Genomic DNA, 22,035 nt, shown 5'->3' on the forward strand with positions numbered 1-22,035 from the left:
CTCGGTATTCGGTAGCCAATGAGAACCGAACTGGACTCGTAGCGCTGACGTCATTGAGAAGGTATCGCGAGAGAAATCGATGCGGTTCTCTCGCGCCTAATTCAGCTGCACGGCCTTGCAGCATGCCGGAGGCAAACTAGGTTCCCACCGTTTGTTTTTTCTTCTCGCATATCTCGCACTTTTTTTTCCGACTGAAGACGGCCGCGAGTCCCAATGGTGGGGCTTTGAAGAGTCCTGGTGTGGGGTAATTTAGGAATCAGCCCTTTCCAATTTTTGCAGGTTCCCGGGCGGAAGGCCAGAGTGAATTGGACTCTGTGGGAAGGATGGGCCGAGTCGGCTGGGAAGGGGTCCAGGAGGACTCCGCGTTGTGACTTCACAGTCCCGTGAAGAGGGCGTATGGAGTTCCCACAGAATCTGGAACTCCAGACGTGGGAGGGGTTGTTTCGCGGTGGCAGTCCTATCTCCCAGTGTGTTGGCCGTTTTCGGTTGCCCTGCTGCAGCCTTAAGGTGTTTCTCCGCACACCACGTGTTTGTTTATTTAAACCAGCTTCTCTTTTAAAAACAAGCCCGGTCCTTTAAAAAAAACCCAAAACTTTTGTTTGCGCAGGAAATACTGCGTTCCCTCCATGCAGGACACTGAAACATTTCTGCGCATGCGGAGTCGTTTGTGTACTAAACCAGAACTGTATGTAACACTTTTTGCCCCTTTGTGTAACGTACATTAATTTTCCATAAGAATGTGGTAAGGGAAAATAGGAGGTATCATAATGATGAAACTAGAATGGCACTGGAGAGGTATTATTTTCTATTCTTAGCCCATTAAAACCATAAAAGTATAATGAGTGCTTAGATAAAAATGGAATTTCCAAAATTGATGACTACTTATTTAAGACGTCTGTACCATGTGCAGTTTAAATTATGTTGGTTACATGGAGCCGTTTATAAATTATGTTTTATGGTGTTATTTTGTTTTCAGAATTTGCTAGAATTTGGAATCGAGTATATTTCCTGACATTTGAACCCAGGACCCGGGGTTCTTGGAGAGGAACTTTGTCCCAGAGCCCATAAAAATGAGTCCTGCGGATGCCCTGTAAGAACTTGACTTATGGAATCCTTTGTTTTGGGTTTCCAAAGCACAACAACTATAACCATTGTAAAAGAAAACTTTTTAAATAAATTAGCAATAAATAAGGAACTGGCATATAAACAGAAATGTTAGGAATATTTGAAATGTTTAAAAATCCACACTACATTAGTTTATTAAAAGATAAAATGCAGCTATAGATCGGAGTCTTGCCATAGTTTGGCACATTGCTATAGTGTGTAATTTTTGTTTTTAGCCTTTATCATAAGTTATTGGAGCTATAGACTTGAATTTTCATGATAAAATCTTAGTGTAATTCTATATAAAGTAGATTTTTAGAGTAAATTGCTCTAGTATTGTATAAACTGGAAATGAATTTGAGTAAAATGGAAATAAAAGATTGTAAAAGTTATGTGGAAAAACTTTAGACTCCGAATCTTTTACCCTGGTTTAAAGTCCTTGGTTAGTACGAGCTGTGTGACTTCAGGCAAGTCTACAGTTCTCTAAACCTTGCCTCAGTTTCTCCATTTATATAGTTGACAGAATAATGCCTTTCTCAAATTAAACTTGAGGTTTAAATGAGAGAATGCATATGAAGACACATTATAAATGGCTGTGGAAATATCTGGACATGTGATCTGAAAAGTATTCTGACCTAGCTATTTGTTTATAACAATCAGAACTGTGTGCATATAAGTTTTGAAGTTTTTGAAGAAAGATCTTTTCTGGAAATAAGTTTTGTATATAAAAATTTGAATTTTGGAGATATATATAATTTTTTTTTTTGAGAGAGAGAGTCTTATTTTGTCACCCTTGGTAGAGTGGGTGAGCTGTGACACCCCACAGCAACCTCAAGCTCTTGGTCTTCAAGACATCTTCTTGCCTCATCCTCCCCAGTAGCTGGGACTATTGGAGGTTGCCACGGCCCCTGGCTAGTTTTTCTATTTCTAGTAGAGATGTGGTCTTGTTCTTGCTCAGGCTGGTCTTGAACTTGTGAGTGCAAGCACCTGCGTGAGTCTCCCAGAATGCTAGAATTATAGAGGTGAGCCACTCACCCAGCCTACAATTTTTTTTCTTAAAGTTATATGGTTAAAAGAAAATAGGCTGGGTTTTTATCATGAGATGCCTGCCTCTTCCCTTGTACTAGCTGAGATGAGTTCAGATATACAAATATTTTAAAGAATTAAAAGTTATATTACGTGAGTATTAATAACTATTTCAGGGTCAGGCACAGTGGTTCATGCCTGTGATCCTAGGGTTCTGGGAGACTGAGGCAGGAGGATTGCTGGAGCTCAGTAGTTTGAGATCAGCCTAAACAAAAGTGACACCCTGTCTCAACAAAAAATAGAAAAATTAGCTAGGCCCAGTGGTACATGCCTATAGTCCCAGCTACTTGAGAGGCTGAGACATGAGGATTGCTTGAGCCCAGATGTTTGAGTTTATAGTGAGCTATGAAGTACATTGTTGCTTCACATGAAAATACCTTCAAATACTAGCAAGTTTAATTTAGATTGAAACAATTCTATCTTGTTACTGGGACAAATTTATTAATGAAAAACCAATTTTCCATAAAGAATAACGTAAAGCAAGTAGTTTTCAGAATTTAAGTTACTGCTTATTAATACAAATCTACTTACAAATGTAGGCTTTTTAAATTAACTGAGAAAGTACAAAATCAGATAAACAGAAAGTTTAGATAAAAGGTTCTAAGCCTTTTGGGATCATGTTATATATGAGTGTATGAAAGTTATTATAATAAGGTTATAAATTTTCAAAGCAGCTACAGAACCTTTGTAAAATTTATGTACATGTGTTCTATATTGAATTAGTGGTTAGGAAAAGTATATGATGTTATGTATTTGTTGAATAGTTCTAGTTTTCAGACAGAAATCTAAGACTAGTCAAGTAACTCCATAACTGCTATTTATTTTATAAGTTTAAGTCTCAATTTGTTTGAATATCTTTTTAATTATATTAAAATGTTTCTTCTTTTTTAATACAGTGATGATGAAAATACATTTAAAATCTTAGTTGCAACAGATATTCATCTTGGATTTATGGAAAAAGATGCAGTCAGAGGAAATGACACATTTGTAACATTTGATGAAATTTTAAGACTTGCCCAGGAAAATGAAGTGAGTTGGTTTAATTTGTGCAATTTCTGCTATATCCCCTTAGTCAACAGGTTCTTTCTCTTCCTGAAATTAGAGATTTGTGTTATAAGCTCAGATGCAAACATTGCCTGCTTAAATATCAATGTACTAAAAGCCTAAAGCAAACCTTGTATGCTTTGTATTCTTAATTCAGATAGGAGCTACTTTTGTGAATGCATAAATGCATAAATGTCAATGTTACTGAGTGCAGGATCCTTTGACAGTTATTGTTTGAAATGTAAAGATGACTATCAAAGTTTCTGCTTTCAATGGACATACACAAAAACCAGTATGTTTGTAGATATGAAAAATATCCACAATCCTCAGATGCAAGGTCATGTGTGATAGGAACCATAAGAAAAATCATAAAGTACATTTAAATGAAGATAGCAGGGCAAGTTAATGAAGGTGGCATTCAAGTTGGGCTTTGGAAGGGGGTAGACTTTTGGCAAGTGAGGAACAGAGACAGGTCACATCTCTGAAGCAGGTGGGAGGGTACAGAAGTGAGACAGTATGAGGTATGGGGGACCAGCAGGTCATTTTGGTTTACCGGCAGGCCTTATGCTAGCATGCATGCTGAAAGACTAGAAATAAGGTTTGAGATACATTAAGGAGGGCTTCTAATGCCAGATTGAGGAGTTCGTACCCAATCTGATAAAAAGTCTTTTGCAGCAGGGTATTATAGCATGAATTGGAGACCAGTTTGATGCTTTTTAAAAAGTATTGACACTCAGGGTGGAAAGGGAAGTGAATGCGGGAGATATCACAAAGAGAGGATTTGCATATTTTGGTTGTAGGAGGTAGGGATGAGGGGAAAGGGTGACTTTAACTCTGAAGTGTATTGAGTCTGGGTGAGTGGAAGTACCAACAGTAGAAATAAATAAGGAAAAGATATTTATTTATATGGGAAGGTGGTGAATTCTGATTTGGACAAATTTAGAGTTGGAGATTCTAGCAGGACACTGGACATTTCTAGCAGGCAGGTGAAATGTCAGTCTCAGAGCCCTAGAGAGAGCTGGAGAGTGATGGGGCAGATTCTTTTTTTTTTTTTTTTTGGAGACAGAGTCTCACTCTGTTGCCCTGGGCAGAGTGCTGTGGCGTTGTTACAGCTAACAGCAATCTCAGTCTCTTGGGCTCAAGCAATCCTCTGGCCTCAGCCTCTGGAGTAGCTGAGATTATAGGCACCCACCGTGACACCCAGCTAGTTTTCTATTGTTAATGGAGAAGTGGTCTTGCTCTTGGCTCAGGATGGTCTCTAACTCCTGATTACTGTGCAAGCTCCTGCACCTGGCTGGTGACTTGCAAATTAGTATTTCTAAACTTTTCAGCAGAGTTCTCTCTAGTTTATCTGTAAGGCCTTTAGTTCTTCCTCCTAAATATATATGGAACCTCTCTACTACTCTATCGTCATGCCAATATACTTAGTCCAAAACTTTTATCACGTTTTGCTTGGACTGCCGTAGCTACCCGTGGGTCTTTCTACTTCTGTTCTTTTCCCTTCATCTATGAGTGTAGCAGCCAAAGTGAACATTTAAGATCATAAATCAGATCATATCACTCTGCTGCTTTACATCTTCCAAAAGGCCTTCCACTGAATCTAGAATAAAATGCCAATTGAGGTTCAACTTGATCTGGGCCCCAACCAGGAGACTTTGTTTCCTACAACTCTGCTTGGTTTATAGGTTCCATCCACACCAGCTTGTTCTGTGACCTTTGCATGTCTGGTTCTTTCTGTTTGAGCACTTTGATCTTAGCAGAGTTGACTTTTCATTCCTCAGTTCAAATTTTACCTTTTTGGGGAGGTCTTCCCTGATAACTCCAGGTACTTTTTGGTCACACTACTCTGACTTATTTTTTTCCCTGGCTCTTTCTGAAATAATTTATTGAATTATTTGTTTATTAAATGTCTCTTTCACTGGAAGGTAAATTGCACCAGAGTGAAAAATCATGCTATGTCCTAGTACATAGAAAGGACCTAAGAGCAGTAAATACTCTTTTAATTTTTTTAATTGAATGGAGGGAAGGCTAGTATGGTTTCCTTTGAGGATGAATTCTTCCTTCCAGGGCAGAGAAACTTAGGGCCAGAGGACCTCTGTTTCCTGCCAGAGAATCCTGCATGTACTTGTTATGTTTTAACTCCTAGGCCCTAAAACATTTTTTTCCCTGAGGATAAGCTTTCCTTTACGTTGTCCTTCCGTTCCCTCCTGTTTTTGTTTCCCTCCTGCATCCCTTAATCTTAACTGCTCCACCCCTCTGTGGCTCCATGCTGGTACTTATTTATACTGTTGTCATGTTTTCTTAATTTGTATTTAATATTTATTATTGAAATCTAAATTTTTACTGACTTTTAAGTCCTCTATTATGTAGGCCCATGCCTCTAACTAGCCTTATTTCTGTTGCCTAGTTCCTTGGAGTCTTTCTTTGAAAATTTTAATTTTGAAATAATATCAGTCTTACAGAAAATTTGCAAGAGTAGCGCAAAGAATTACTTGCCCTGAACCTAGAATTCTTACGTTTTATCTCCTTTGCTTTATCTTCTTTGTACACAATTTTTTTTCCTTAACCATTTTGAAACAAATTGCATGTATAACCGCAGTACACATATCAAAATTAGGAAATTCCTATTTATTCAATACTGTTATGTAATCTTAAGATGTTGCCAGTTGTCCCAGTATTGTCTTTTGTAGAAATTTGGGGGCAGGTTGGTAGTGTGCACATTCTAATCCGCCATCACATGTTGTGTTTAGTTCTCATGTCTCTTTCCTCTCCTTTAATCTGGTATGTTTCCTGAATTTTCCTTTGTCTTTCTTGACCCAATGTTTTCACCTAAGCCAGTTATTTAATAGAATATTTCTTAACTGTATAGGTCAGGTATTTTCATACAATTAGTTTCAGGTTTTGCACTTTTGGGAAGAATACCACAGAAGTAAGTTGTGTTCTTCTGAATGTTTCCTATAGTCATCAAAAACCAGTTTTATAAAAATATATATATATATATATTATACATTTTATATATATATATATATATATATTATACATTTTATATATATATTTTGTGTGTGTGTGTGTGACAGAATCTTACTTGGTCACCCTTGGTAGAGTGCTGTGGTGTCATAGGTCACAATAACCTCAAACTCTTGGGCTTAAGCAGTTCTCTTGCCTCACCCTCCCATGTGGCTAGAACTACAGGTGCCTGCCACAATACCTAGCTATTTTTTATTTTATTTGTTTATTATTTTTTAAATTAAATCATAAACACTTAGATCGTGTATACATTAATGCATTTATGGGGTACAATGTACTGATTTCATATAGAATTAGGAACCTTACATCACACTGGTTAACATATACCTCATTTCGTTTACTTAATTATTGTGTTAAGACATTTATACTCTGTACTAATAGAGCCAACGTGTACCCTTGCATTATGCACCAAAGGTGTGATCCCACCATTCACTCTCCTTCGATCTGACCTCCCTCTCCCCTCCTATCCCTCCTTTCTTCCTCCTTCATCTTGGGCCATAGTTATGATCTATTCTTCATATGAAAGTGTGAGTGATTGTAAATTGGTTTCATAATAGTACTTAGTACATTGGATATTTTTTCTTCCATTCTTGAGATACTTTACTAAGAAGGACATGTTCCAGCTCTATCCATGTAAACGTAAAAGAGGTATAGTCTCCATCTTTTTTAAGGCTGCATAATATTCCATGGTATACATATACCACAATTTATTAATCCATTCATGGGTCGATAGGCACTTGGGCATCTTCTGTGACTTGGCTAGTATGAATTGAGCTGCAGTGAACAATCTGGTGCAAATATCGTTGTTATGAAGTGATTTTTGGTCTTTTGGATATACGCCTAGTAGAGGAATTGCATGATCAAACGGCAGGTCTACTTTCAGGTCCCTGAGTATTCTCCATACTTCTTTCCAAAAGGGATGTATTAGCTTGTACTCCCATTGGCAGTGCAGAAATGTTCCCTTTTCTCCACATCCACGCCAGCATCTGTAGTTTTGGGATTTTGCTATGTGAGCCACTCTTACTGAGTTAGATGATATCTCAAAGTGGTTTTGATTTGCATTTCTCTAATGATTAAAGATGATGAGCAGCATTTTTTCATGTGTCTATAGGCCATGCACCTATCATCTTCAGAGAAGCTTCTGTTCAAGTCCCTTGCCCACAGTGAAATGGGATTACTTGTTCTTTTCTTATTAATAAGTTTGAGTTCTCTGTGGATTCTGGTTATCAAGCCTTTGTCAGAAGCATAACCTGCAAATATCCTCTCCCATTCTGAGGGCTGTCTGCTTGCTTTACTTACTGTGTTCTTGGCTGTGCAGAAGCTTTTTAGTTTGATCAGATCCCAGTAATGGATTTTTGGTGTTGCTTCAATTGCCCAGGGGGTCCTCCTCATAAAGTATTCTCCCAGGCCAATTTCTTCAAGTGTTTCTCTTGCACTTTCTCTAAGAATCTTTATAGTTTCATGTCTTACGTTTAAATCTTTTATCCAGTGAGAGTCAATTTTTGTTAAAAATTGTTTAGTGAAAAGTGTGGGTCCAGTTTCAATCTTCTATAAGTTGCCAGCCAATTCTCCCTGCACCGTTTGTTAAATAGGAAATCTTTCCCCCAATTTATATTTTTGATAGCTTATCAAAGAGCAAATGATGATAAGTGTCTGGGTTTATCTCTTGGTTCTCAATTCTGTTCCGTACATCTACCTCTCTATTTTTGTGCCAATACCATGCTGTTTTGATCACTATAGATTTATATTAGAGTTTAAAGTCTGGTAGCATGATTCCTCCTGATTTGTTCTTATTTCTGAGTAATGTCTTGGCTATTCAAGGTTTTTTCTGGTTCCATATAAAATGAAGTACGATTTTTTCCAGATCTTTAAAGTATGACGGTAGTGCTTTGATAGGGATTGCATTAAATTTGGAAATTGCTTTGGGTAATATGGACATTTTAACAATGTTGATTCTTCCTGGCCATGAGCATGATATGTTTTTCCATTTGTTCACATTTTCAGCTATTTCTTTTCTCAGAGTTTCACAATTGTCTTTATAGAGATCTTTCACGTCCTTTGTTAGGTATCCCGAATATTTCATCTTCTTTGGCACAACTGTAAAGGGAATAGAGTCCTTGACTTTTTTCAGCTTGACTTTTATTGGTATATATAAAAGCTACTGATTTGTGAGTATTGATTTTGTATCCTGAGACTACTGTATTCCTTGATCACTTCTAAGAGTTTTGTGGTTGAGTCTCTGGGGTTTTCCAGGTATAAAATCATATCATCTGTGAAGAGTGAAAGTTTGATCTCTTCTGACCCTATTTGTATACCCTTGATTGCCTTCTCTTGCCTGATTGTGATGGCTAAGACTTCCATTACAATGTTAAAAAGCAGTGGAGACAATGAGCAACCTGCCTGGTTTCTGATCTGAGTGAAAATGTTTTCAATTTAACTCCATTCCATATAATATTGGCTGTGGGTTTAATGTAGATGTAAAGAAAAGTTCCTTCTATACCTATTTTCTTAAGTATTTTGATCCTGAAAGGATGCTGGATATTGTCAAAAGCTTTTTCTGGATCTATTGAGAGAATCATATGGTCTTTGTTTTTTAGTTTGTTTATGTGATGTGTTATATTTATAGATTTATGTATATTGAACTGACCTTGAGACCCTGGGATAAAACCCACTTGATCATGGTGTATAATTTGTTTGATGTGTTGCTGGATTCTGTTTGCTAGGATCTTGTTGAATATTTTTGCATCAATACTCATTAATGATATTGGTCTATAGTTTTCTTTTCTTGTTGGGTCTTTTCCTGGTTTGGGGATCAGGGTGATATTTGCTTCATAGAATGTGTTGGGAAGTATTCCTTCTTTTTCTATGTTTTGGAAAAGGTTGAGTAACATAGGTACTAATTTCTCTTTAAAGATTTGGTAGAATTCTGATGTGAAGCCATCTGGCCACAGACTCTTCTTTTTTGGGAGATTTTGTATAATCGATTCTATTTCAGTACTTGATATAGGTCTGTTCAGCATTTTCAGTTCTTTCTGAGTAAGTCTAGGAAGTTGGTGTGCTTCCAGGTAGTGGTCAATTTCTTTCAGATTTTCATATTTCTGAGAATAAAGTTTTTTGTAGTACTCATTAAGGATTTTTTTAATTTGTGAGGTGTCTGTTATTTCGCCTTTGTGATTTCTGATTGATGATACTATGGACTTTAATTTTTTATTTTTGGTTAGTTTGACCAAAAGTTTATCAATTTTGTCGAGTTTTTCAAAAAACCAACTTTTTGATTCATTGATCTTTTGAATAATTCTTTTGTTTTTAATTTCATTTAATTTTGCTCTAATTTTAGTTATGTATTTTCTTCTGCTGGGTTTGGGGTTGGAATGTTCTTTTTCCAGTTGCTTAAGATGTCCCATTAAGTTATTGACTTCCTGTCTTTTCCATTTTCTTGAGGAAGGCTTGCAATAAATTTCTCTCTTAGGACTGCCTTTATAATATGCCACAGGTTCTGATAATCCATGTCTTCATTATTGTTTTGTTCCAAAAAATTGGCATTTCCTTCTTTATCTCATCTATGACCCAGCTGTCATTCAGCGTAAGGTTATTTAGTTTCCATGTCTTTGTATGACTATGCAGATACCTGTTACTGGTGAGTTCAACTTTTATTGTGTGATGATCTGAGAAAATACAAGGAATAATTTCTATACTTTTATTGCTGAGGTTAGACCGTGACCCAAGATGTGATCAATTTTGGAGGATGTTCCATGGGCTGATGAGAAGAATGTGTATTCAGTTTTGTTAGGATGAAATGTTCTGTAGATGTCTATGAAATTCAATTGTTGGATGGTGAAGTTTAAGTCCAAAGTTTCTTTGCTGAGTTCCTTATTGGAGGATCTATCCAACACTGCCAAAGGGGCATTAACATTTCCAACTATTATGGTGCTAGAAGATATTAAATTGCTCATGTCTGTCAGAGTCTCCCTTATAAATTAAGGAACATTTTGGTTAGGCACATAAATGTTAATAATTGATACCTTATCATGTTGAGTGTTTCCCTTAACAAATATGAAGTGACCATCCTTGTCTTTCCTTACTTTTGTTGGTTTAAAGCCTAGTGTGTCTGCAAATAAAATTGCCACCCCTGCTTTTTTCTGATTTCCGTTTGTCTGGATTAAAGATGCCCATCCCTTCACCCTGAATCTATATTTATCCTTTAAGGTAAGATGAGATTCTTGTATGCAGCAGATATCTGGCCTGAGTTTTTGTATCCAGTCAGCCAACCTGTGCCTCTTAACAGGACAGTTTAAGCCGTTCACATTAATTGAGAATATTGATAAGCCTGGTAGTATTTTGGATGTCAAGTTTTTCAAAAGTCCAGTGGAAATTTTAAATCTTTTCACCACTGTGGAAATTGGGTTTTGGTCAAGAATTTCAGAGTGAGTTTACTTTGGTGGAAGAGCATTGTGCTGGTCGTTATGGAGGATGGGTCTGAGGATATCCTGAAGAGCTGGTTTGGTTATGGCACATTTCTTCAATGTGTGTATGTCATTAAAGTATTTAACTTCTCCATTATAAATGAAGCTCAATTTAGCTGGATACAGGATCCTGGGCTGAAAGTTGTTTTGTTTGGGGAGACTGAGGGTCAGTGACCATCCTCTTCTGGCTTGAAGGCTCAAGTGGCCAAGGCGCCAGCTACATATACCTGAGCTGGCAGGTTCGAATCCAGCTGGGGTCCACCAAACAACAATGACGGCTGCAACCAAAAAAAAAAAAAAAAAAAAATAGCTGGGTGTTGTGGTGGGCGCCTGTAATCCCAGCTACATGGGAAGTGGAGGCAGGAGAATCGCTGTGAGCCTTGACGCCATGACACTACCCAGGGTGACAGCTTGAGGCTCTGTCTCAAAAAAAAAAAAAAAAAATCTGCAGTCATTCTAATCTTCTTCCCCTGTACGTTATGATTTTCTTACATCTGGCTATTTGCAGGATTTTCTCATTCATATTAACTTTGGTGAAGTTAATTAAAATGTGTCTAGAAGATGCTTTATTTGGGTTGAGTCATGCTGGGGTTCTAAAACTGTTTACTCTCTGAATTTCAGTATCTTGCCATGCTTGGGAAGTTCTTAATTATCTCTTGGTGTAGCGTATCTGTGCCTTTTGGACCATCCTCTTCTCCTTCAGGGATTCCTATGAGGCGAATGTTTGCTCTTTTGGAGTGGTCCCACAGTTTTCTCAGGGAACGATCCATTTTTGGTGTCTACTTCTCTTCTTCTTTGAGCATTTGGGAGCATTCAAAAGCTTTATCTTCAATGTCAGAGATCCTTTCTTCTGCCTGCTCCATTCTGTTACTGAGGGATTCTACTGTATTTCTCAGATCCTTGAGGGCCACAAGTTATTGCCTCAAAGTGTCAAAATCTTTGGTGAATTTATCTTTGAATTCATTGAATTCTTGAGACAACTTTTGAATTGCTCCTTGAATTTCTAATTCCATCTTTACCTCCATTCTGTTAGTCTTATTTGCAATCCAAATTCTGAATTTGATTTCTGACAACTCAGCCATTTGTTTATGAATGGCATCTTCTGTTGTGTCTCCTTTGTCATTCCTTGGTGGAGTTGTTCTACTCTGATTATTCATGTTGCCAGAGTTTTTCTGCTGATTCCACCCCATGATTATTTTTCACTGTTTGTCTAGAGAAGCTGGCAAGGTGAAAATTGAATTGAGGGTTCCCGGAGTTGTAATTAACCAGCCCTTTACCAAGGAACTGGGATTGGTGATTGCCACTTTACCCTTAGAGCTTTACAAAGGTCCCCTTCAGAACTACAGCCTGAAACTCTGGGCACCTGTTTGGTGTGGTGGGGCTAGATGGGGCTGACCAAGAATAGTGGGGCTAGTCTCTGTCTAGTGTAGTGAATCAGTGGCTTTGGGCTGAAATCTCAGCTGTTAAGATATATAAGCAACTAAGATACCCCTACCCACCACAAGTAACAGCTGGAAGGGGAGAATTCCACACTCCCATGACAACACAACCAGGGTCCAACCTTGGTTGGTCCCCAGGTGTTTGGCTCAGGTTAAGAGTTCTAAACCAATTGTACCAGTTGACACAAACATTGATCAGGTGAGAGAGTTCAAAAAGTCTTCAGCATCTAGGCAGCGGGCATCCACTGGCAGCTCAGTTTGACCACAGTGGGAGGGCCCATGGAGCTGCCACCACTGTCGGGGGTGGTGCTGCTGGTCTGGGGTATTGCTGTGTAGAGTCCACGGGGAACTGGAGAGCCTTGCCACTGGTTGCAAGAGTCACAGGAACTGGGTGGGGAACCAGAGGGCAGAGCTGCTGATCCCTGGCCCAGGCCGCAGGAGCCTTATTGGAAGCTGGAGGATGGATTTGCCAGCCTCTGGGGGCTTCTGGGGTTGCAGGAGCCAGGCCAGAGTTGCCAGCCACAGGCTGTGGGTCTCAGGAACCTGGCAGAGAGCTGAATGAAGCACAGAGTCCCTGGCCCTGGGGCTGTGGGTCACTGGAGCTGGGGGTCGGAGCCTCTACAACCCAGGTCGCAGGGGCTGGGCAGAAGTTGCTGGCTGCGAGCCACTGGTGGCCATGGGTTGCAGAAGCTGGGTGGGAGTCGGCCGTGCACAGGTTGCAGAAGCTGGGCAGGAGTTGTGGCCAGTAGGCCACGGGTCTCAGGAGCTGGAGGGCAGAATTATTGGCCACAGCCACATGGGTCACAGGAGCCCGGGGAGTCACCAGAGATGTGCCACATGGGTCACAGGAACCCAGCGGGAGTGGCTGGGGCTGCAGTTCACAGGAACCCGGTGGGGAGCTGAGCCAGCTCAGCTGAGGAGCCGGTGGCCAAGACAGGGCAAGTCTCTCTCCTCTGTGACTCCCCACCTCTATTAAAGTTAAGTTTCAGACCAACCGTCCCACAGCTCATGAGGTGCCCCGCCCTAGCAAAAATCTGCTCTGGATTTTGTAGGGGGTAGTCTTCCAGACTGCCAGAAGAGGGGGGAGGGGTAGACTGGAAGTTCAGGAAGGTAGGGAGAATATTAGATCAACTTTTGGCCCAGGCAAAAGACTGCCTGGGCTTGTCGAGGTATCTCTCCTTGGAGGGAGTCCTGCCCTCAGTCTCAGTCGTTCTCTTCCCTTTGGTGAAACAAAAGGTCCTCTCTGTTCTCTCCTAGCTTCAAGCTGCTCTCCTGGGGGTGAGGGGGAGGGGAAGGATTCCTGTCCTCTTTGGGGATGGGTTTTGTACCTGAAATTTATTTCCTTGGAGTCCCAGCTTGCTGCAGCTGGGGTGATGGGAACCTGTTGATCCTCTCTCTAAGCTCAGCTCCTGATCTTCTGCTTTATTGGGTTATTTTAGACATTATTTCTCCTTCTGGACGTGAGCCTCTGCTGAAAGCTGGCATTAGTCGGCCATCTTGCCTTCATTTGTCCCCTTGGCTATTTTATAGAGACAGGGTCTCACTCTGGCTCAGGCTGGTCTTGAACCTGCTACCCACCTTGGCCTCCCAAGTGCTGAGATTACAGGTGTGAGCCACCATGCCTGGCATGTAAAAAATATTTTTTAAAAAATGCTTTAATAGTGGCAAAATATACATAACTTAAAATATACCGTCTTAACCATTTTTAAGTATGCAGTTCAGTAGTGTTAGTTCATAGTACTGTGCAACCAACCTCCAGAACTCTGTATTTTGCAGAAGTGATAACTATTAAGCAATAGCTACTCATTCCTTAATATATTTTTGTTTGTTTTGTTGATTTGTGCCTTTGACTGTAACCTTTTGCTTTCTTATTTCTTAAATCATGGTTTTTCTTGAAGGTCTACCATAAATCCCACATTTTTATTGAAATTCCCCTAACTGCCGTTGTCAACATACAGCCACTGTGATCTGGGATGTATTTTGGTGTTCCTGTGCATAATTAAGAGTTTAAATTTCAGTATTTAATGAGGACAAGGATGTCATTTATTTTGTAGGTTGCTATTTCCTTAGGTACTGATAGCTGTAGGAACTCTATAAATAATTGTTAAATGAGTTAGATAATTGGAATTGAATTTGGTATCTCTTCCATATGCCTTCTTTGAAAGTGCTAAGTTTATATTAGATTTGAAATACAAAAAGGAACATTATCGTCTTGGGTGCACTAAGTAAGCGACTTGGTGTAGCGATTTGGAGATAGCTTTTTTTTTTTCTTTTTTGAGACAGTGTCTCACTTTGTCATCCTCGGTGGAGTGTCGTGGTATCATAGCTCACAGCCACCTCAAACTCTTGAGCTTATCCTCCCAAATAGTTGGGACTATAAGCACCTGCCACAGTGCTTGGCTATTTTTTTCTATTTTGAGTATACACTGGAGTCTTACTCTTGCTTAGGCTGGTCTGGAACTCCTGGGCTCAAGTAGTCCACCTACTTCAGCCTCCCAGAATGCTAGGATTATAGGCATGAGCCACCTTGCATGGCCAAAGATGGCTTTTTTGAAGATGGCTTGGTAACCTACATTGAACTGAGATTAGTTGCCAGATTGGAAGGCCTTTTGATGAAATAAAATATAAAATTTTAAATCATCTTACATAATAGTGTCTTTTGTGAGATTTTTTTCTACTTCTTTCATCTATAGTTTATAAAAATTTTATCTGTAAAACATACTAATTTTAACATCATTTTCTGTTGATTAGGTGGATTTTATTTTGTTAGGTGGTGATCTTTTTCATGAAAATAAGCCCTCAAGGAAAACATTACATACCTGCCTCGAGCTGTTAAGAAAATACTGTATGGGTGATCGTCCTGTCCAGTTTGAAATTATCAGCGATCAGTCAGTTAACTTTGGTTTTAGTAAGTAAGTATATTTATGTCCTTGAGTGAATGATTACTTGTGTATGATACTTTCTATGGAAGATACACAAACAGATAAACTTGTATAGGTATAAGATCGTTTTAAAAGATGTACTAGAAATTGCTAACATTCTTGCCTCTGAAAGGAAGAGCTGGAGGCTGGAGCTTGCAGGCCACTGAGTTGCACAGGTAGTAATGATAGAACTGAACAGTTTTAATCTAGGTCTTTTGGATTCTGAAGTACATGGGTTTTCTTTCCCTCTTCTACAAATAAAAACCTTACACAGAGGTTTTCATAATTTTGAAGGCCTGTTAATCATTACTTTTCATTAATCAGGCATGCCACTCTTACATGCTATTCAGAAGCACCACTAATTGTTATTTCAAACTTTAATTGAGATGTATTGGTGCTTATGTTTTTTTTTTTAAAGCTCTGAACTAGTGGTCATTCGCCGATGTAGATCATATAGTTTGCCTATGATTACATCACTATTTTGGAGGAGAATCCTAGGGAAAATAGCTTTTAGAAACCTTAATTAACTTTTTTTTTTTTTAAGGTTTCCATGGGTGAACTACCAAGATGGCAATTTCAACATTTCAATTCCAGTGTTTAGTATTCACGGCAATCATGATGATCCCACAGGGGTAATTATTATTTTCTTATAGTTCAAATTTTAGAAACATTCACTTTAGTTTATCTGTGGAAAATATTCCTCCCCCTTTTCTTAGCAATTTGTAGTCAGTGACTTTTTTTTTTTAAATTGTTCCCTTTTTCTTTTTTTTAATTTTATTAAATCACAGCTGTGTACATTAATGCAATCATCAGTGACTTTTTAATCATTTTATGTAAGCTTTTATTTAAAAATCTGGAATAAGAATTTGTGTAAGAGGTATGTTTTTATTTTATGAGTGCTAAGCGTGGGAATACATACCTAACATTTATTTTTAAATTGCTTTATAGTTTATTGTTGCTTTATATCTGTCTTGTAAAATCTCACAGAAGATGATTGTTTCATGAACATTTAAAAATCTAAATTAATTTATCTAATACATATTTGATGTGGCAATAAAATTAGAGACCTTAAACTCAAAAATATCTTTTACCTGGTCATTATGAATTTCTAATTATTTGTAGTCTTTGTTCCCCAGGTTTACAGAAGTCTGTTTAATATATTACAAAGCATTTATTTCATGCCTTTAGTGGCCAAGGCATCATGATAAGCTTTGATGAGATGTTAACTTTGTATTTAGCATGTGATTCCAGTTGCTATAAATGATTTATAACAGAAAAAAGGTAGCAAATACCTTTACTTATGCAATTTTGTTTTGAGAAGACATTATCCTCATCTGTGTTTTTGTAACTAGTATTTGGAGTATGCTTTTAACAGGCAATATGCTTACAGAGCACTTATTTTTATATTCATATTCATATTCTTGAAATTATTTTGCATAGGCAGACACACTCTGTGCCCTGGATATTTTAAGTTGTGCTGGATTTGTTAATCACTTTGGACGTTCAATGTCTGTGGAAAAGATAGACATTAGTCCAGTTTTGCTTCAAAAAGGAAGCACAAAAATTGCACTGTATGGCTTAGGTAAGATGGTTTTATTTTATTATTTAGATCAATAAGAGATTGTTTAAACAATTAGGAAACCAAATTTTGGAGATAACTTTGGTAAAAGTGGGGCAAATCTGATTATTTCTCGTTGGTAAATGTAAAAAATGAAAGATTTTGGTAAAAATTTTTTGGAATTAAAAAAATAGCAGTTCTGATAAAAAATATTTTCCTTTACGTTGTATTTTTGCCTTTTAGCCTCAGATATACACGTGTAGAACCCAAAATTATAGAATAATTAGCAAAAGTCCTTTTTGATCTCTTGAAAGTCTTTGAATGGTCTAAAGCTTCATGGTCCAACACAGTAACCACTAGCTGACAGCCCTTGTGCAGCTCTCATAATCTAGCAAGCAGAAAATCATGGTCATTTATATTTTAGATATGGAAAATGAGATCTGGGCATTATGTCTGATTTTGCAATTGATAGAGCATGAAATGAAATATACATTAAAAAAAACTATTAACAATTGTTTTAATCACTTCAACATTAGGGAACAAATCTCCTGAAAAAGGTTTCTTCTCCTGTATTCAGACTAAAGACATTATTTCTCAATCATTGCCAGAAACACATCTCTTTAGTCATCCATTTTCCCCAGTCTCTTTATTGGTCCTGTTCTTCTTTCCATAAGTGGACTCTGTCTCCTCCCTGTACCCTTACCACAACACTTCCCTATAAACTCTAGAACTCGTATAATTGGCAGAGTCCTGAGTGTCGCCATTCTCTTCTCTGAATGTTGCCCAGTTGGACTCTGAGGTTCTGTGTTCTGTGTGGTTCTCTTACCCATGGCTTTTGGGCAGTGGAGGAGATTACTGTTCTTGCTCCCCACACCACGTCCCTTCCTGCCTGCAGATACTCTGCTCCCTTGAAGCTTACTCTGCTGGGCTAAACTTGTCTTTCTCTTTCCCTCAAACTTTTTACCTACCCACCTACCTTTAATTTTGTGAGTTTCTCGGTGCTTCAGCCCCTACCTAGATTAACTTCCTAATGTCCTGGACTTTGAATACCTGCACTTTTTTGTCTCAGTTATATGTTCTGCATTCTACCTCAGCCGGCTATGCCATGGGCCATGCCAAGGAACTCCCTTGGGGAGCTGGGCCACTTCTAGTTCCTGTGCTTCTGCATGGTTAGCTTTTCTTCTGAAACCTCTTTAATCAGTGTTTGAAGTGTCAACCTTGTTCCTCCCAACCCTGCCTGTGTTGTTATTCTCCGTCTTAAGGTCCTGGCTTCCCCCCTTTTATAGTATTTACAGTTTATAGTTATTTTCTTGACTTGTTTTTGTTGATCTTTTTCACTAAACCAAGCTGAGCCTATGGAGTACTAGAAGAATTGTTTTATTAAAAAGCATAATACTTTTATTTTTGTGCTTTTACAATATGAATAAGAATGTTGTGTTTTTAAATACTTTTTAAAAATCTCATCCCTTTCAATATCTAGTTCTATGCATGTTATAATGTATATGTTACTTCAAAAGTATATATACTTATAATTTATAATAAAGGGATAATGAAAAACATTACTAGAAGTTTAAATAAGAATTTAAGCATAGCCCTCTCACATTTTTATTCCACATTTTGTTTATTTTAAGGTATATGTGCCTGAAATGGAAAGTATTTTTTGAATGTACCTAGTAGCTGTCTGTCATCAAAAACTGGAGCTACTCATTAATAAATGATTCCAGAATTCAAATATATCTCTAAACAGTAAAATGAAATACTTTGAGTAGCACATTATTTAGAAGCAAATACATTCATTTTTTTAAACTCAAGTAAGAAAATAATTTTAAAATAATGATATGTCCATTTCAGGCTCCATTCCAGATGAAAGGCTCTATCGAATGTTTGTCAATAAAAAAGTAACAATGTTGAGACCAAAAGAAGAGGAGAACTCTTGGTTTAACTTATTTGTGATTCATCAGAACAGGTAAAAGTATTCTCTGAAAAATTTTGATCCAAGTACTGAGATTCCCTGAATCTCTGGAAGCTCCTTCAGTAAAATGGCCTTACTCTTTCAAGGTTGTAGTGCAGGATCAGGCAGAACTTGGCTTTGTGTGACTTCATTTTGAAATTTTTCTTTGTATAAATTAATACCTGTAAAAGAATATATGTAGCTTGTGGATAAGCCATAATAATAACCATAAAATCAATATTCCTGAATTCAGCAAAAATGTAGAATCTTATCAATACATTATCTTATCTTCCTTCTGTTGTTTTTAATTTTAGATTAATCATACCATTGCTTTTCTTTATTATTTGATCACAAATACATCCATAATTGTGTTATGCTGTATATTTTACAGTTATTTTATTTCTCAGCATTTCTGAGATTCATTCACCTTGCTGCTTAGAAATGTAATTAATTTTTACTGTTGTGTACAGTTAATGAACATTTCATTTCTGATTTTCTTGTTTTTATAAACCTGGCTGTTACAAACATTCTTATGCACATCTCCTGGTAAATATATGCAAGTGTTTTTCCGGAATATGTAAATATAGCTAGATTAGCTTTCTTCTGTTAGTTTTAAGAAGTCTAATCTGTCATTAGAGTATAGGATGGATTGAAAGGAAGAGAAACTTGAGAAAGCAAGATTTCCTATGTGAGCACTACAGTGAAAATGAGCTTGTGAAGGTGATGGCAGTTATGTGGGAGGGTCAAACCTGAGAAGTTGTAGAGAATGAATCTCAGGGACTTAAGGCCTGATTATATGATTTATTACAGTCATCCCTCTGTAGTCAAAGTGGGGGATGGTTTACAGGATGCCCCGTGGATTTAAAAATCCTCAGATGCTTGCATAGAATGGAGTAGTATAATAGAACTCTGTAAAGTGACCACCCAAGGGACTGCAACAAACTGCTCAATGTATGGAAGTGGTCAACGTAAGGAACTAGGCCTACTGTACCCCTGTGTACATGTGGTGCATATCCAGTCTTTGAAAATTAGGTCAACTTAAGGAGATGGGCAGTGTAGGGATGTGGTCAAATATGGAAGTTCTACTGTAATTGCATATAATCTATACTCACCCTCCTATATACTTTAAATCTAGAGTACTTATGATACAACATATGCTATGTAAATTCTTGTCATACTGTATTGCTTTTTAAAATTTGTATTTTTTATTGTACTCTTACTTTTTGGTTTTTAAATATCTTTGATGCATGATTGGTTGAATCTGAGAAATGGTAAATACAGAGGGCCAGCTATATTTATTGAACACATTTACTAGATGCAGACTGTGCATTTATTGAATACAAATTTATGCTAAGTGTTGGGTAAAAGAAAGGATTAGGAGTCTGACTTTGTTTTCTTGTGTGTGAGTTCTTGAATGAACATTGTGAGTTTCAAAGAAGGAGCAGGCCAGAGTTTTGATGTGTGTGGTCTCCACGTAACTTTTCACCACTAGGAGTTGTTCTTTCTCTTGCTTAGTGCTTCCCAGTTCTACCACACTTTGTACTATGCTAAAGTAGCGATAAGTTGGAAGGAAAACCCATAAGGAATTCTGGGAATTTAAGCCAGGATGAAAGGTAGAATGGCAGCATTGGTACGAGGAAAGGGTAGTCAGCGTAGTTTGTTGATTCATCTCATTGCTGGTGATGTTAGCCTTGATCATTTGATTATGGGGGTGCATACCTGATTTCATCAATGTAAATTTCCCATTTTCTATTTCACAATTAATAAATATTTTGAGAAAAATACTTTGAGACTATCCAAATATCCTGTTTCACTTTAAACTTTCACCCAAGATCTATCCATTGGTGATCTTATCTCCACTACTATTGTAGTGCTGTAATAGCGATTTTTTTAAATTTCCCTCATTCTTTCTGTATTTATTTATTTTTGAGACAGAGTCTCAGTATGTTGCTTTTGGTCGAGTGCTGTATTGTCACAGCTCACAGCAACCTCAAACTCTTGGGCTCAAGCAATTCTCTTGCCTCAGCCTCCTAAGTAGCTGGGACTACAGGCACCTGCCACAACACCTGGCTATTTTTTGTTGCAATTGTCATTGTTGGTTAGCTGGCCGGGGTCAGGTTCTAACTTGCCAACTTCAGTGTATGTGGCTGGCACTGTAACCACTGTGCTATGGGCACTGAGCCTCTTTCTGTATTTATTAATTGGAATTCTTTTGTAAAGAACTTCTGTCTCTTCTGCTTCCCCATTTATTTACTTATTCAGTTATTCATTTTATTTATATTATTATGGATTTAAGGATCTTTATTTTATTCTTTGAGTTATAATTCAATACTGTCATTTTTTTTTTAATCCTTACTGTTCCTTGGATTGTTTCCACTTTGATCATTACAGCACCACAAGATGTTCCAAGCTCTTGTATTTTTCTGCCCTAGACCTGGAATCAACCACTTCTCTAAGGAGTTTCTAGCTCCTTTAATTGTGGTGTTCAGAAACCCATATATGGGTACTGAGTGTCTTATTGCTACTGGGCTCTCTTAACACCCCCCCCCCCCCACTGAATAAAGCTAACAAATATCCAGCTAAGTATATATAAACCCTCCCAGTGAATAAAGCTAAGTAAATATACAATTATGTATAGTAACCCATACATATACATCCACATCTGTATTTCTGTATCTAACTGTGTGTTAAAGAAATAATTGCAAATTCATCTTCTAATCCAGCCCCACAGGGTCTCTCTGTGTCTTCCCCCTTTCTTTACTTATGACTTCTTTTGCTAACTGAAACCTAGATTACATTATCTCCAATATATTGACTTATTTTTTTTCAGTGCAGGTTTACATATAAAGTAATTTCAAAATTGCTAACCCATACCCCCATCAGAAACAAATCTGCCAAATTGGGTACAGTGTTTATGTAAGTTATTTTAGTCTTTAGCCTTGGTATATCTAGTCAAAATACCATTTTCCAAAGTTACTTAGCTCTTTCCTCCCCAGTCCCTGCATTGTGGTTGTGGGATTCTTCTTTAATGCCCTTAGATTTGTCTGTTACCTTGTGCAGCTTTAGATACTTCTTTTCTTGTTGTTTTAAAAACAGAAGGTTTTTTCTGATTGGGTGGGAATTCTTGAGTCTTCTGTGTTTTATTCCTCTCTCTCTCTTCTTTTTTTTTTTTTTACATCATTGGGTTTTTCTCCTGTGTGCAAAAGAAGGAAGAATCTGAAGAGGACTTTGTTATGCAAAATCTTTCAACAAGGATGTTTTGATTAGCTTCTAAGTCACAAATTAGAGCCAGCACTCAGCGAAGGCAGGCGGAATGGCATCATGTTATATTTGAGAGTTTCTTTATTGTGATAATCTCATTCCCTAGTTGTGTGTTTTTACATTAAAAAAATTTTCTGGCCACTCATTTGATTTTCTGTCTTCTCTGCATTCGTTCTGCGTA

At 37.7% G+C, this 22,035-nt stretch overlaps 1 protein-coding gene across 3 annotated transcripts in view; it reads left to right on the forward strand.

The window, feature by feature from the left end:
• Positions 1–67: 67 nt before the first annotated feature.
• The window catches only part of MRE11 (MRE11 homolog, double strand break repair nuclease), a 65,671-nt gene continuing 43,703 nt past the window's right edge, over positions 68–22,035 (forward strand). For 2 of the 3 annotated variants that reach the window (XM_012814190.2, XM_023511460.1), the window contains exons 1-7: positions 68–244; positions 977–1,090; positions 3,087–3,219; positions 14,915–15,075; positions 15,629–15,716; positions 16,525–16,666; positions 18,494–18,608. In XM_012814190.2, the coding sequence (XP_012669644.1) occupies positions 1,071–1,090; positions 3,087–3,219; positions 14,915–15,075; positions 15,629–15,716; positions 16,525–16,666; positions 18,494–18,608 (659 nt within the window). In that variant the 5' untranslated portion in view covers positions 68–244; positions 977–1,070. Of the gene's footprint in view, positions 686–976; positions 1,091–3,086; positions 3,220–14,914; positions 15,076–15,628; positions 15,717–16,524; positions 16,667–18,493; positions 18,609–22,035 lie in introns of all 3 variants that reach the window. The other variant, XM_023511455.1, reaches the window with a different exon arrangement.

This window comes from Otolemur garnettii, unplaced genomic scaffold (genome assembly GCF_000181295.1).
Source record: "Otolemur garnettii isolate 467f Iridium unplaced genomic scaffold, OtoGar3 scaffold00001, whole genome shotgun sequence".
In the NCBI taxonomy this organism is placed as follows: domain Eukaryota; kingdom Metazoa; phylum Chordata; class Mammalia; order Primates; family Galagidae; genus Otolemur; species Otolemur garnettii.